Below are 16517 nucleotides of genomic sequence, written 5' to 3'. Positions count from 1 at the left end.
AGAGTATTTTCCAGCTTGGATTCATTCTCTCTGTCACATTCAGGTACACCTATCAAACGTAGATTAGGTCTTTTCACATAGTCCCATATTTCTTGGAGACTTTTTTCATTCCTTATCCACCTTTTTTCTCTAATCTTGCCTTCTCATTTTATTTCATTGAGTTGACCTTCAACCTCTGATATTCTTTCTTCTGCTTAGTCGATTTGGCTGTTGAAACTTGTGTATGCTTTGTGAAGTTCTCATGTTGTGTTTTTCAGCTCCATCAATTCACTTATATTTCTCTCTAAGTTTTATTCTCATTAGCATTTCATCAAATCTATTTTCAAGGTTCTTAGTTTCTTTGCATTGGGTTAGAACATGTTCTTTTAGCTCACAGAAGATTCTTATTACCCACCTTCTGAAGGCCTGATTCTGTCAATTCATCACACTCATTCTCTATCCATCCTTGTTCCCTTGCTGGTGAGGAGTTGTGATCCCTTGTAGGAGGAAAGGTGTTCTGGTTTAAAGTATTTTCATCTTTTTTGTTCTGGTTTCTTCCCATCTTTGTGTATTTATCCACCTGTCATCTTTGTATTTGTTGACTTTCAGATTGGGTCTCTAAGTGGATGTCCAGTTTTTTAATGATGAAGTTATTTTCTTTCTGTTTCTTAGTTTTCCTTCTACCAGTCAGGCCCCTCTGCTGTAGGATGGCTGAGGTCTACTCCAGGCCTTGCTTGCCTGGGAATCACCTCCAGTGGCTGCAGAACAGTAAGGATTGCTGTCAGTTTCTTCTACTATCTTTGTCCCTGAAGTATACCCACCTGATGTCAATCTGAGCTCTCCTTTATGAGGTGACTCTTTGGATATATGCGGGTCACGGAGCTGCTTGAGGAGACAGTCTGTCCTTTATTGGAGCTCAGGTGCTGACTGTGAGCTCTGTTGTTCATTCAGAGCTGCTGTGCAGATATGTTTAGGTCCATTGCAGTAGAACTCATAATCCGCTTTTTGTTCCCAGGTGCTCTGTCCTGGGGAGTTAGGGCTTTATTTATGAGTTTCCATTGTACTGTTGCCTTTTTTTTTAAGGGCTTCCCTGCCCAGCAAGCAGGCAGCCTAGTCACTGTCTACCTGAGGAGGCTTTGCTGAGCTGCTGTGGGCTCCGCCCAGCTGCCGTGTGAACTCTCCTGCAGTCCTGTTTATATGGGTGTAGTTAGAACTGCCTCATCAATGGTGGCCCACCTCTGTAATGGCAGACTCTCTGTAATGGTGGGTTGCCTCAGCAATGGTGGGTTGCCTCAGCAATGGCAGGCTGCCTCAGCAATGGCAGACTGCCTCAGCAATGGCAGACTACCTCCATAGTGGTAGAGTACCTCGGTAATGGCAGATGCCTCTCACCCACAGTGCTAGACTGTCCCAGGTTCAGCTGTGTTTGCTGTAAAACTCTCAACCCAGAGTGTTTCCAATTGCTGTTTTGTGTGTGGGGGGGTGGGACCAGCCTAGCCTGATCACCTGGCTCCCTGCTTCAGAGACTGCTTTTTTTAGTTGAATGGTCGACTCTCCTCCAGGTGTTCCAGTCGCCTGTTGAAAAGGCACCAGGATCTGTGTGATTTCCCATGAGGTGACCCACTGTGCAGGCTGAAACAGCCGTGCTGAGATTCGTAGTGCTTTTCTGCCAGGGAATCTCCTGGCCTGGCTCCCTGTTTCAGTCCCCTTTTTTATCAATTGAATGGGCTACTCTGTCTTCCTGGACCTCCAATCGCCAGCTAAAATGGTGCCCAGACCTGTTTATTTTGTACAGAGAACTGCCACACTGGGGCACCGGCCAAAATAGCCACACCAGCCAAAACAGCTGCGCCGGCCAAAACAGCCGTGCTGGCAACCCATGGGGCTCCTCTGCCTGGGAATCTCCTCCGTGTGGGCAATAAAAATCCGTCTGGAAGTCCAGTGTCCACTCACCCTCTGCGCTTTTGCTGGGAGCTGCAATCCTGAGTTGCTCCTAATTGGTCATCTTGGATCCGTCCACCATCAAAGCACAATTCTAAGGAATATTTATATCTTTAGAGACATAATAGAAAATATGAATGCTTAAAAATAAAATAAGCATTTATCTTAAGAAACTAGATGCAGATCAATAGCAAAACATAAATATAGGGCAGGAATTTATAAAAATAAAAATTGGAATTAATAAAGTTGGAAACAAAAATCTGCATTGATAATATTTATTGAGTGTTTACTGTATTTGAAATGCTGTTTCAAGAGCTTAACTCATTTAGTACTGTTATGATACCCATTTTGTAAGTAAAGGAACTGAAGCACAGGGAAATTTAAGCAACTTGTTCCCAATAGCATAGCTCACAAGTGACAAAGGCAACACTGGGATTATACCACGTTCTCCATCACTGCGCTCGTTGTCAGGTCCACATTCCCTGTCCACTTCCCTTTTCAGTGCTATGCTGAACAATGGGTTTTTTTGTATGGACACTCTGCCATATCACTCAAATGACACTTTGTTTGATGACCCCCCCAAAAAACAAATTGTCAGTTTCAATATCTGTATCTTCACATCTAGATGAAAATGGAAAAATGTGCCTAAGTAAATTTTAATAATTTATATATTTTACTTAGCTGTAGGCAAGCTCTGCAATCTTCCTTTTTGATTGGCTCTTTTTTAAAATAAAGTTGCTATAAATATTTGTGAGATTTTGTGTGAATATAAATTTTCTTTTAAAAAATTTTAACTGATAAATAATTATATTATTATGGCATACAATGTACTGTTTAAAAACATGTATATATTGTGAAAGGAACAAATTAGGCTAATTAACATATCCATCACCTCACATGCTTATCATTTCTTTGTAGCAAGAACATATTAAATCTCTTTTTAGTAATTTTGAAATATACAATACATTATTATTAACGATAGTCCCCATGCTGTGCAGTAGTGCATCACCAGAACTTACTCCTCCTGTCTAACCAAAACTTTATGCCTTTTGATCAATTCCCCTTTTGCTTGCATGGCCTTCCCAACCCCTGTGGCCTCTGGTAGCTGACATTCTACCCTCTACTTCTATGAGCTTGACTTTTTTAGATTCCACATATAAGTGAGATCATACACTGTTTGTCTTTCCATACCTACCTTATTTCACTAGGCATAATGCTCTCCAGATTCCTCCCTCTCTAGAGTCAACCATGTTGTTGCTGATATAGAATTTCCTTTTTTTTTTTTAAGTATTCCATTGTGTATATATACCACATTTTTCAAGTCCATTCATCCCTTGATGGGCACTTATATTGTTTCCCTATCTTGGCTATTATAAATAATGCTGCAATGAACATAGGAGTACGATGTCTCTTCAACATACTGATTTCAATTCCTTTGTGTATATACCCCCAACGGGGACTGCTGGATCATATGCTAGATCTATTTTTAGATTTTGAGAAACTTCCATACTGCTTTCCAAAGAGGCTGTGCTAATAATGTACATTCTCAGCAACAATGTACAAGGGTTCCTTTTCTCCACGTTCTCGTGACTGGCCCTTGCTTGTATCTTTTTATTAGTGTCTGTGTTAAAATCACCTTTCCCAAAAGCTGGAAGCAAATCAAGGCACAGGAAACTGGTAAATTTTTCCCATTTATTTTTAGATATGATAAAAGCTTTTAAAATGCTAAAGTAATTATCTGAAATGAAGAACTTATATTATGTGTGGTTTTAATTTTTCCTTAATATTTCATGTCATACAGTACCATAAATTGAGATTTCACTTTTCTTGGGAATGAAGAATATGTATACGAGCTTGTTCATCTGCATGTGTGTGTAGCAAAAAGACTGAAGTTTATTTAGCAATAGAAAAGAGAGACCATTTTTATAACATAGTCATAATAGGTAAAGAAGACCTCATATTCCAGCTCCCTTTAGTTAATCATACTACAGTAAAGTCCTCACCACAGCATACCAAAAGTGAAACTTATGTTGACAAATATTTCAACCACTGTTCCTTATTTGGTCACTATATGTCTATTTATATTCTTATGGGTGTATTTGTGTATATTATGTATATATGCAAATACATATATATATAAAGATAATTATGTTTATATATATGAACACACACACACATATATATAACATATACACACACATTAGTTTGTTCAAATTAATATAAACACATGTTTATATTAATATAAACTTTCATAAAATATAATATATTCCAAATTGAGTTCTGGATTCAATTTGTATGTTCAGTTTTACTCTGTTTTCCCCTGAGAAAGCTTTTAAATATATCTGGGGCAAAAATGTTGTGGTAGTTTCAGCTGTTTCTGCAACCACTTTTGTTATTTGTGTCATTATTATTATTGCTGCATAATCTGAACATAAAAAAGCATGGTGCTGTAACAAATGACTTTCCGCTACTGACAGTTATAGCAGCAGCATTTCAATACTGATGAAAAATTTCCCAGCAAGAGATCTGGCCAGGTTTACATAAACCAAACAGGAAATGGCTGCCACTATTCACATTAAATCCAAACCGTTTGGCGTAACTTTATGTTTTACATTAATATAAAACCTCTTTCATTCTCAACTGGTGAAGTTTCATCAATATTAAGGTTGGAAAAAATAACTTGAGATTTGATATGTAATATTCTTGTTTGTCCTTTGATAATATCTTTTAAAGATAATTTTTTAAAGGATTTTAGTTTTTGATTTTTTTAATTTTATGAACTTTGTACATTTTTATGATAGGGAGAGGTTTGTTATTACTTTTTCCCAATAGACTGCTAATAGAAGTTAGCTTGTGTAGCCCATGTGCTAGATGCTGTCAGTATCAAACTGCCTTTGACTTTCACACCTCTCAGGGGACTAGTAATTGTTGTGTTCAAACAGCCTGTAATTGTGATCCCGCTGGCTTTCTCAGTACGCTTCTGGCTATTAGAATCATTAAACAACTCAGCACCTGTTAACAGCATTGTAAATATTCAACCCTGCTTGTGTGCAGGTTGAGTCCAATATAGAGAAATCTTACAGAGCTCAGTCTCATAAATTAGAGCTTCTGACAAGTCAATTATTGTGAAACTGGGTTTCTCTGTGAAATAAATGAAATAGCATGCTGACAAAAAGGTAGGCTCTCTGTTTATGGCAAAGAGAAGATAATGACTTGATGATTCAATGCAGTGAGCATGAAACTACGTTTTATCCTTTACCCATAATTAAACAGTTGTGAAATGTTTGTGTTTAAATAACCAGTAAATTATAAATTTTGTACTGCAGAGTGCAACCTGAAAACAGACCTTTTTCTTAACTGTTGCATGCTTTTTCAAGTTAGTAAAGTGATTATTAAAATTAATGATATATAATGTTTTAGGTTAAATACTTATAATTGTTCAGGCTAAAAGTTGCACAGTAACTAAAAAATGTTCACCTCGTAGAAGTAAAGGCTGTATTATGCTACTAATAGAGATCATATAAATCTGAACTCTATCCCTTATTCACAGAAAAATGTCAAAATATATTAACTACCAAAATTTTATTAACCTAAAATACTTCATTTATATTTAGTTTAATTATTTTACAATGTCTCACAAATTGTATATCTAATTAAGATATAACAATATCTTAATTTTATAAGGATTTGAACATTTGAAAATATTTTAAATGGCCTTAGAACCTCAGTCCAAATATTTACAAAGATCAGTATTCGGTAAAGATCAGTGAAGTTCAATTTACTTGAATTGAATTTTGTATTTCTTCTGTTATGCAAGTCAATAAGAATGTTGGTAACCATGTTCAGAAAAAAACAAAAACTGTATTACGAATAACAGCGAAATGTTTATGTTTTCTGCACAAAGAAGTGTGAACTTTTAGCAAGTTAGATTGTGAATGATATTTTAGTGTAGTCATCAAATATTATAGTCTCAGAAACATCATTTAGGTTTTTTTTTTTTTCTTTACGGCCACTTACTTTAAATGTTTAAGAAATACTTACCTTGCCTGCATTTTGTCTGGATGAAAACCACAAATTCATCTTTAAAAAGTCCTAATAGGCTTAAACAAAGTTTAGAAGGGATATTAATCCATTGAAATATACCTTGTAAATACAATAAACAAAATGAAGCAAGTACAGTAAATAAATATTAAGTAGAACCTGTAATTTTTCACAGATAGCTTTTTCCATTGATAGTTTTCAATATTATTTGTAAGTGTACCAAATTTTTTTATTAAAGCATAAAATGATAAAGTTGACATCCCAGTTACATTGTAAGACAATGGCTTATAATAATCAGTAACAGCATCCATTACATTTGAAAACAGTTCGTTTATAGTAAATTTATAGATAAAAGTGGAATTTTATTTTTTGTCTTTCACAATAATATTTTCAAAGTGTCTTTCTTCTGTAATGTCAGTTGCGTAAAGAATTGTTTATTCCAAAATCAAGGCACACAAATTTGGTTTATAAAAAGAAGAAGACTTTGATTCTTGATCTACAAATAGTACTGCTTATACAGTATCCTGGGCACATTTTTACTAGTGTTTTCAATTTAAGAATAACTCTATCAGCTATATATTTAATATATTAGTCCTGACAGCTAAAAATAATATTGGAAAATTTATAGGCTTAGCAAGCCAAAAGAATGTGAAATACAAAGTAAGCGCTTATATTGCAGAAAGTTTGACTGATGAATTTCACTTCTTGGAAAACAATGAAAGAGTAAAAATATTTTAAAAATTTGAAATGACTGGATATTTGTATCTTATATGGCTTGAATATCTGGAATTTTTATTTTCACCTCTAAAGCAGAAGACATTATTCTAACTAAATACTCCTCCTTAGTCAATTCTGGTTTTTCACTTCCATATATGCATGGTTAGACATATATTTGAACATTTTGTTTAAATTAATGACAGCACTAGGTTCAGTACTTATTTATCTCTTAGTTGATAAATATTGCTGCATTTCGGTCCATGCCAAGAGCTTTTCTAGAAAAAGCAATAAATTTTATATCGATCAAAATTAAAACAGGTATTTCTTTATAATGGAAATTACTTTTCCAAATAAATTCCAATAGTCTCTTACTGTAATTCTTATTTAATGGAGCCTCTCATATTTGGGTGTACCTAGCTATTTGCACTAACTTTTCTTTCTAATGAAAATATATCCTGACATTGTTAGTCCTGCCTTGTTTATTTTTAAATAATTTTTTATAATTTACTAACCTTGGGTCCCTTCCTTCAAAGAACGAAAAATCTCACAAAAATTGTCATCTAGATAGTGTTCTCCATTGCTCCCAAATTGTGGTTTTCTTTAGTCCTCTTCCATTTAAAATAGTTAGCACTCTTTTCCCAGACTATGACTGTTCCCTTCCTAGTTCTGTACAGATGTAAAACCATCATGATGGGGTCTTACAGATGAGAACCTATACTCTAAGACCACTTTCCACTCCCATTCTTTGATGTGAATGGGGAAAAGGGAGATAGGGCATATAAATTATCCATACTGACTATGATACAGTATTCACCTAGGAGGAGTTAGGGCACTGCCAAGATTTTAATCCCATGTTCTTCGGGTCTGCTTCCAGGCACAGATCCCACTGGCCATAGGGTTTTGCCAAGAACTTCTCAAATTTGCAGTGAGGCACTTTCAGGTAAATTGTATGTCCTTAGGCCTTTGGCTTGGAAAATATACAGAGCTGAACCTATGTGTTTTCCCTATATTGAGGCTTAGTTAGAATGCTTTATTTTTACCCTTATGATGTTCCTTCTAGTCATTAGGATAACATTTATTCCCTAAGCACTAGGGGAACAATAATTGACTAAATTGTTTAAAAGAACTTATCTACCACCCAAGCTCAATAGTTCTGTGAGTTTTGTAAAGTTACTGACGATAGGTTTTATACTAAAAGTAGAATATATTTATATGTATTATGTGAAACTTAGGTGATAGTTTTAGTGGAAAATATCTTGAAACAAATAATAATAACCTTGCTTGTTTTCTAGCTACTACAATTTGGGTGATGTAAGCCATGATTCTGTGAACAAGTTTCTGTCCCATCTGATTGAGAAGTCCCTGATTGAATTGGAACATTCCTACTGTATTGAAATTGGAGAGGTACGACTTAGTGATATGCATTCTAATTGAAAACATTGCCCAGCTTTTTAACAGTAGGTCTTTTGCTTCTAGTACTATAACAATTTTTAACAAAATTATTTCAAAAGCACCTGTCTGAATTATTAATTTTATAAAGATATGTACTTTCATTGTACTCTTCATTTTAATTTTATCTTTCTTTTGAAATAGGATAATCGCAGCATTGAACCTCTGACTTATGGCCGAATTGCCTCCTATTACTATTTGAAGCATCAAACAGTTAAAATGTTCAAGGACCGCTTAAAGCCTGAATGCAGTACTGAAGAATTGCTTTCAATTCTAAGTGTGAGTTTTTCATATATTTCATATCTTCTCTTTTAATTTAGAACTTAAAGTTTTGCCACATAATTTGTCTGGAAATTTAACAGAAACCATTTATAAAGCCCTTTCCTCTGTCAAACAAGGTCACTACAAAGCAACATATCTAGACTAAGATGTCCATAGATAAGGTAACTATATGATTTATCATTCAAACTTGGATCTTTCTGAGTGTGGAATGAGGCCCTATTAATATTTAAGCCAGGATAGTAGATATAGACTGGACTGTCCTGAGCAAGGCAACTGATCACCCTAGCCTTAAATATAATAGCCTCTTTGAATTATGATTGAAAGTTTTTCTTATTACTTTTTGGCTGGTTTCTGTTGAATACTTATCTGTGATGTTACTGAAGTTTATTTCATAAGCATTCACATAATTAAGTTTCAGAATTAATGTCACAGCAGCTGTTTCTCTCATCCTCACAAATACCCTTTCCAGAAAATGACAACAGATATAGCAGATGGTTAAAAAAAAAATATATATATATCCTGTGTTCATTTGTCCTTTTTTGCCATTAGGAGTGTCTTCTCCACTTTTCCTTCTACATACTGTACCCTTCTCACTTTTTTTTCACTTTGTTGATTTTAAGTGTAATAATTCACCACAAAATTTTGTTAACACATTAGTTAGGATATACATATGTTCTGATTGTTATCTTATCCTTCAGGTGTGTTGGTGCTTTTTTAAAAAGTTAAGAATGATTGGACCATTCTGTCTTAAAGTCCTTCTCTTACAGATTCATTGATTCTATGGTAGTTCACTTAGTAACTTTTTTCCTTCCTCTTCTATTGCTTTATCATTCTTAACAAGCTTCAATATCCCATTCAAAGGTTTTTAGTTTCTTCGTTTTTTCCCCTCCAAGAAACTGGTATATAAATTTTGTGCCCAGCATAGTGCCATATACACTTTAATAAGTTCAAAAATATTTATTAATGAATTGATTAACAGATGGAAGCATAAGCTGGATCATATAATAGTCAGTTTTCTATTGTTTGCTCTGTAGAAAAGAATAGAGAACTAAAATATATGAAGCAGGTAGCATAAAAATTTTTTTTAAGAAATTAAAAATGTATTTCTGATAGAAGAATACAAAATATAAAGAATTTTTTTAGATACTTAAGAATGAGACTTATATCAGCTCCTAGCCAAAGATTCATAAAAGTAGAATTTCTCTGGGGGAGAGACTGTTAGCACAGGCAGCAAAATAATGATTAATAAATTTGGGCATGCCTCTTAGTATCTATTAGATTTAAGAATATAAGCTTTTCATATTTACCTAATCTCATAAGGTAAGCATACTTTTTTGCCTTGGGAACATGTATAATAACAGCTAACACCTTTGAGCAGTTTTTATGCACTAGACTTTAAGAACTTTAAATTAATATATTCATTTAATCCTTATAACAACCACTCATTTGGATATTAATAACATCCTATTATTGTTCCCATTTTAAAAATTAACCAACTTGTCCAAAGTGATAGTTTGCAATCTAGCATCTGAGTATCGGCCCTGAAACCATCCTACTATACTTTCTCTCAAGTCATACACACACACACACACACACACACACACACACACACACACTGAGATGGAAGGCACTGACTGAGGCGGGAGGTACAAAGTAACTCAAGTTAAAACTAAATCCACACTGTAAAGGAAATTTATGAAAACCATATGCCTATTACATCTGTACCCCCATTTACTCCACCAAAAAAGCACAAAAAAATCTATACAATACCAGGGGAATTAAATGATCATCCCTTTTGCTTCAGTCTTCTCTTTGAAAAGTCATTGATCACAAAAGGTCTTTTCCCATCCTGTCAGCGGCATGTTTCTTTCTGGCAGAAAGAAACATCCTGTGGAATTGTATGGAGTAGACCAGACTATTCCATAAAATTTTTTTTTTTTTTTTTTACCGGGCACCAACCTTGGTTTTAATGGCATCAACACCCAGGAAGTTGCATGTCAGTTCTGGTTGGCAATGTCTAGGGGTGAGGGGCTGTGGCCTCCGGTCGGCCCCACAGCCTTCAAGAACTCACTGCCCGGTCTCCCTGCCTCCCGCCCCATTGAAAACCAGTTATGCTGATCTCTTGGTATATTTTTGTTCAATTCAATTCTCCTGTCAATAACTGAATAAATACAATCATCTGAAAATACGTGTAAGAAAAGCTATATAATGGAATATTTATATAGATTTAGTTTGGTCTACTCCATAAAATTCCACAGCAAGAATATCTTCTCCCATGGTGTTTAGTCCAAGGAACCCTTTTTTCTTTTTTTAATATTATACTTTAAGTTCTGGGGTACATGTGCAGAATGCGTGGGTTTGTTACATAGTATGCATGTCCCATGGTGGTTTGTTGCATACATCACCCTGTCATCTACATTAGGTATTTCTCCTAATATGTTTTCTCCCTTCCCAATCCCTCCACCCACTGCTATCCATCCCCCCACCCCCCAACAGGCCCCAGTGTGTGATATTACCCCTCCCTGTGTCCATGTGTTCTCATTGTTCAACACCCATTTATGAGTGAGAACATGCAGTGTTGAGTTTTTAGTTCCTGTGTCAGTTGGCTGAGAAATGATGGTTTTCTATGGCCATACCACCCTGAATGCACCCAGTCTTGTCTGGTTTTCTCTTTTTTAAAAATGAATTGGAATTCATGCCCTTTATGTAGTCATTTTGCATATTACCATTAACTTTTCTGAAATAAGAATTAGAATTTCCAGAATGCAAAATCAGTGTACACAAATGAGTAGAATTTCTATACATCACAACATTCAAGCTGAGAACCAAATCAAGAATGCAATTCCATTTACAATGGCAACAAAAGAATAAAATACCTAGAAATACAGCTGACCAAAGACTTGAAAAATCTCTGCAATGAGAATTACAAAACACTGCTCAAAAAAATTAGAGTTGAAACAAACAAATGGAAAAGCATTCCATATTCATGGATAGGAAGAATCAATATTGTTAAAATGGCCATACTACCCAAAGCAATTTATATATTCAGTGCTATCTCTACCAAAATTCCAATGACATTCTTTACTGAATTAGGAAAGACTATTTAAACTTCATATGGATCCAAAAAAGAGCTTGAATAGCCAAAGCAATACCAAACAAAAAGAACCAAGCTGGAGATACTATGTTACCTGGCTTCAAACTATACTACAAGGCTACAGTAACTAAAAGAGTGTGGTACTAGTACAAAAACAGACATAGACCCATGGAACAGAATGGAGAACCCAGAATTGAAGACACACACCTACAACCAACTGATCATCAATGAAAAAAGTGGGGGAAAAAACTCCCTACTAAATAAATAGTGCTGGGATAATTGCCTAGCCATATGCAGAAGATTGAAGCAGGACCCCTTTTTTACACCATATTCAAAAGTGAACTCCAGATGGATTGAAGACTTGAATGTGAAACCTAAAACTACAAAAACTCTGGAAGATAACCTAGGAAATACTATTCTGGACATAGGCCCTGGCAAAGATTTCATGAAAAAGATGCCAAAAGCAATAGCAACAAAAACAAAAGTTGACAATTGCGACCACATTAAACTAAAGAACTTCTGTATAATAAAACAAACTATCAGAAAGCAGCCTACAGAATGGGAGAAAATATCTGCAAACTATTCCTCTGACAAAGATCTAATAATCAGAGTCTATAAGGAACTTAAACAAATTAACAAGCAAAAAACAAATGCCCCATTAAAAAAGTGGGCAGATACTTTTCAAGAGAAGACATACATGTGGCCAACAAGTGTATGAACAAATACTCAACATCACTAATTCATTAGAAAAATACACACCAAAACAACAGTGAGATACCATTTCACACCAGTCAGAGTGACTATTATCTTAAAAGTCAAAAAATAACAGATGCTGGTGAGGTTGCAGAGAAAAGGAATCATTTATACACTGCTGGTAGAAACGTAAAGTAGTTTAGCCATTGTGGAAAGCAGTTTGGCACTTTCTCAAAATACGCTGCTAGTAGAAATGTAAGTCAGTTCAGCCATTGTGGAAAGCAATGTAGCAATTTTTCAAAGAACTTAAAACAGAACCACCATTTGATCCAGCAATATCATTATTGGGTATATACCCAAAGGAATATAAGTTATTCTACCATAAAGACACATGCAAGCATATGTTTATCGCAGCACTATTCACAATATCAAGGTCATGGAATCAACCTAAATGCCCATTAACAGTAGACTAGATAAAGAAAATATGCTACATACACACCATGGAAAACTGTGCAGCCATATAAAAAGAATGAGATCATGTCTTTTGCAGAAACATGGTTGGAGTTGGAGGTCATAATCCTAAGTGAAACACAGGAATAGAAAACCAAATACCACATGTTCTCACTTACAAATGGGAGCTAAACATTGAGAACACATGGACACGAAGAAGGAAGCAAAGAACACAAGAGCCTACTTGAGTGTGGAGACTGGGAGGAGGGAGAAGATCAAAAAACTACCTATTGAGTACTATGCTTATTACCTGGGTGACAAAATAATCTATACCCCAAACCACCACAACACACAATTTACTTATGTAACAAACTTGGTCATGTACCTCTGAACCTAAAATTAACTGATTAGCAGAATATTGTCAGAATTGGTAAAAATGTTATGTTTTGTCTGTTTATACCTTATCCTCTGAATTCTAGCCTTTTATGTTCTTTTTCTCTGTGTGTAGAATGGTGGGGTCAGCCTGGTAGTTTTCAGTATGATATTGTTTTGACAATACAACCCTTTGACCAAAGAATGGTGGCAACAGTTTCTGAGTTTGCAGATGAAACTGAATTTTTCCAAATAGCATAGAGGAAATTGTCTAAAGAAATATTTAAGGGTGTATTGCAGTGTGCATGTATTAGATGGCTTATCTTTAAGTATTTTCTCCATTTTTTCATACTAAATTTCATTGGTCACCATTCTACCCACAGACTATAAATTAATTCATCAAAAATATGTTTATTTTGTATCTACAATGTCTTACCCATTGTAGACACACAATAAACATATTTTTGATGAATGGGCAAGATACAGAAGAGTGAACATTACTGACAAACTTCCCATGTGTATGTGTGAGTGTGTGTGTGTGTGTGTGTGTTCATACATATATAAATTATGGGCAATGGTAGTAAACCATGGCACTTTCACCTGGGTATTGCTACTGACTGAAGTCATCAGTTAAGTGTGATGCTCTAAGGATGACAGCAGATATTGCCCATTATCAAAAAGAACTTGTAAAGACAAAACAGAAAATAGTATTCTGTGCTTTCTATTAATTGTCCATATGGAGAACTTGTTATATACATTTCTGGTGGCCTCAAATCCAAAGGACATCAGAGAGAAAGTCTGAATGTGTCCAAAGTGAGCTACCCAAATGATAGAAGATATGTGATTAGAGCACTTCAGTCTAGAGAGACAGAGGCTTTGAATCAATATGACTAAAATTAAAATAATGAATAGAGGCCCTCTTTGGGTCTTGAAAACAGTAACTTTTTCATAGTAGGAGGTTCCATCTGATCCTGCAAGAAATCAACTCAGAGGATTGATTACTTCAATTGACAGACATAATATAAGCCAAAACTTTATAAATTAAAAAAGAGATGGGATAAATTTATTAAAAGCTACTAAAAAACTAAAATAGAAGATGGAGTTGTGATTGTCATATTTAGTGTGATAGATTTTATATATATATATATTTTGTACAAAGCAGAGATCAGGATTGGACCTGCCTGGCATTTGCATGAATTTTTTCTGTTGACCCTCTAAATACTTTAGGAATACTTTTACTCTTCAAAGTATGTGAGCTTTTTTTTTTAATGTAGCAGTCTGTTAATACTTGCAGATACTAATTCCTGTTGATTATTATTTCATTATATGAAATGATTCCAGTCAACAGTGGGAAAGAAAATACACTTCCACTCATTTTTTTTCTCTTGTAACATCTCTTTTGAGACTTCTATTTTCACTTATTCTTCTTTCCTAGAAGCCAACTATCTTGTCTTTAAATGATAGTAAAATGCTCTAGTCTGGGTGTAAAGCAAACATTCTATTGAAACTATTTCTCTTCACTAATCTCCTTCTACAATAGAAACCCATTTATTTTAATCTCTTCTAATAGAAATCCTTTTATTTAAATCCCATCTTTTCAATACAGCCAATAAAAAATGATACTTTTTATTGAGAACCTACTATATGCTAGGCAGTTTATATACATTATTTATAAGCATAAAATAACCCTTTAAGTTAAATGCTTATTTTATATAGATAATGAAATTGAATTTTAATGAGATTAGGTTGTTACAGGATCTATAGAAAGTAGCTCCTTAGAACTCTTCTCCTTATACCTTATTTCCACACCTGGACATTTTATAGGATAAATAAATATCTTTATCCTATTATTTCATTCCAGCTGTAAAAAAATTTTTTAACATTGACATATAAGACTATATACTTTTAAAAAATAAATTAAGAACCATAGTTACTTTTAAAATTATGTATGACCTTATAGCTAGAATTGTAAGTATTAAATGCAGATCTTAATTGCTAACAAAATTATTTCAGCATATTTTTATTGAAGACATCATTTTAAGTTTTAAGCAATCTGATGCTATTTTGGAAAACATTAGGTATTTTATAAGAACCCTTGCCAAGTTTTTTCTAACACCATGAATTAATAAGCTTCATAATTAAGGCAGCTGCTTCACACCTCTACTGTTAACCAGTGACATTACATCTGTCTTGTTCCATTGATGCCCTCCTCCTAGTTATTGAAGCATTTAGCAGTTTTGGCAACAGGGATTACATGGTACAGAGTAAGTAGTCTAATTAGATATAAGTAAAAATCCTGGGGGAAAAGGGCATTTTGAAAGTAATTTGAAGAATCGCTTAATGATGTTGGCACTGACAGCCAAAGTCCAGAGTAGAAAGTGCCTGTCATCGTGGCAAGCCAGGATCATGATCTGATATGTTCAGTGGACTTTTAGAAGGTAGCCTGTTTGAAAACTAGAATAGAAATGAAAGCTTCAAATTTAGGGAAAATTTTTTAAACAGATTTTTCAGAATATGCCTACTATAATATTAATAATTTTGAAAGAAAGCAAAATATCTCCCAATGTCTTATATCTCAAGAATTTTCAATTAATTCATATAACAGATACTTGGTTGTTAATGGTTCTTGTGATGACATGAAATGAGGTTTTATTTATATATCAAATATCAATTAAAAGTAGTAAAATTCTTATTTTCACACAAGCTTGGATATTGACTAAAAGAATGAATTTCGTTTCTAAATATAAATAGAACCATTTCAAATTTAGAAAAGTACCAGAACAGTAGGATTTTTATATATCAGTAAATGTCCAGGTTTGGCGGTTTCTCTGTACTGTTCTCTTTAAAAGCACACTGATTCCTGGCTCTGCCTGTATATAGAAAATTTTCAATAATATAATATTTTTAATACTTGAGTTTTGTCCTGTTTGAGGCACAATTAAAAATTGGTTTGTAAAAAAAATTGCAAAAATACCTTTCTCAAACATGTAAGGTCGAAACATAAGCAAGAATTTTTTTTACAAGGGAGAAATTTAAAACTAAATAAAAAGGACAAGCCAGTTATGAATAGCATTGGTAGGGGACCCAGTGTGTAAAAAATTAAAGAGTTTATTAAAGGAGAAGTGAAAGAAAGGAAAGGTTAACTGAATAACAGTGAACACCACCATCCTCATGGCCTTCCATTTCCAAATAACCTCCTAACAATCACAGAATCCCATCTGCTACTCTTTATCTTCTTAGTGGGGAAACCTAATGGGATATCTTCCAGGGTTTGTGAGAAGAGCTTCCCTAACCCTCTGGCTGGGGAGCTGCCTGCCATCTTTTGGAGAGGCACAGATGGCAACTGTCTTGAAAAAAGGTATCTTTTTACTTTTCTTGGTCTCTTTCCTTTGAGACCTTCCATGTTCTCCATTATTTCTTAACTTCTAGCTTTCTCCACCTACAAGCTTTCTTAAACATAGAAAAGTGAAGTATTTTCCTGGTAAAAGTCCTCAATCTT

General features: G+C 34.4%; 1 protein-coding gene across 12 annotated transcripts in view; it reads left to right on the top strand.

The window, feature by feature from the left end:
• Positions 1–16517, top strand: part of ASCC3 (activating signal cointegrator 1 complex subunit 3) — a 369134-nt gene that overhangs the window by 249112 nt on the left and 103505 nt on the right. For 7 of the 12 annotated variants that reach the window (XR_013534438.1, XR_008480769.2, XM_002746863.7 and 4 more), the window contains 2 exons: positions 7971–8082; positions 8272–8406. Coding sequence is in view for 5 of the 12 variants with exons in the window: in XM_002746863.7 (XP_002746909.4) it covers positions 7971–8082; positions 8272–8406 (247 nt within the window). In the remaining 7 variants the exon portion in view is untranslated. Of the gene's footprint in view, positions 1–7552; positions 7619–7970; positions 8083–8271; positions 8407–16517 lie in introns of those variants that run through there. The other 5 variants (XR_013534439.1, XR_013534440.1, XR_013534441.1 and 2 more) reach the window with 2 other exon arrangements.

Source organism: Callithrix jacchus, chromosome 4 (assembly GCF_049354715.1).
Source record: "Callithrix jacchus isolate 240 chromosome 4, calJac240_pri, whole genome shotgun sequence".
In the NCBI taxonomy this organism is placed as follows: domain Eukaryota; kingdom Metazoa; phylum Chordata; class Mammalia; order Primates; family Cebidae; genus Callithrix; species Callithrix jacchus.
The sequence above is the reverse complement of the archived record's forward strand: the minus strand, read 5'-3'. Positions and strand labels throughout refer to the sequence as shown.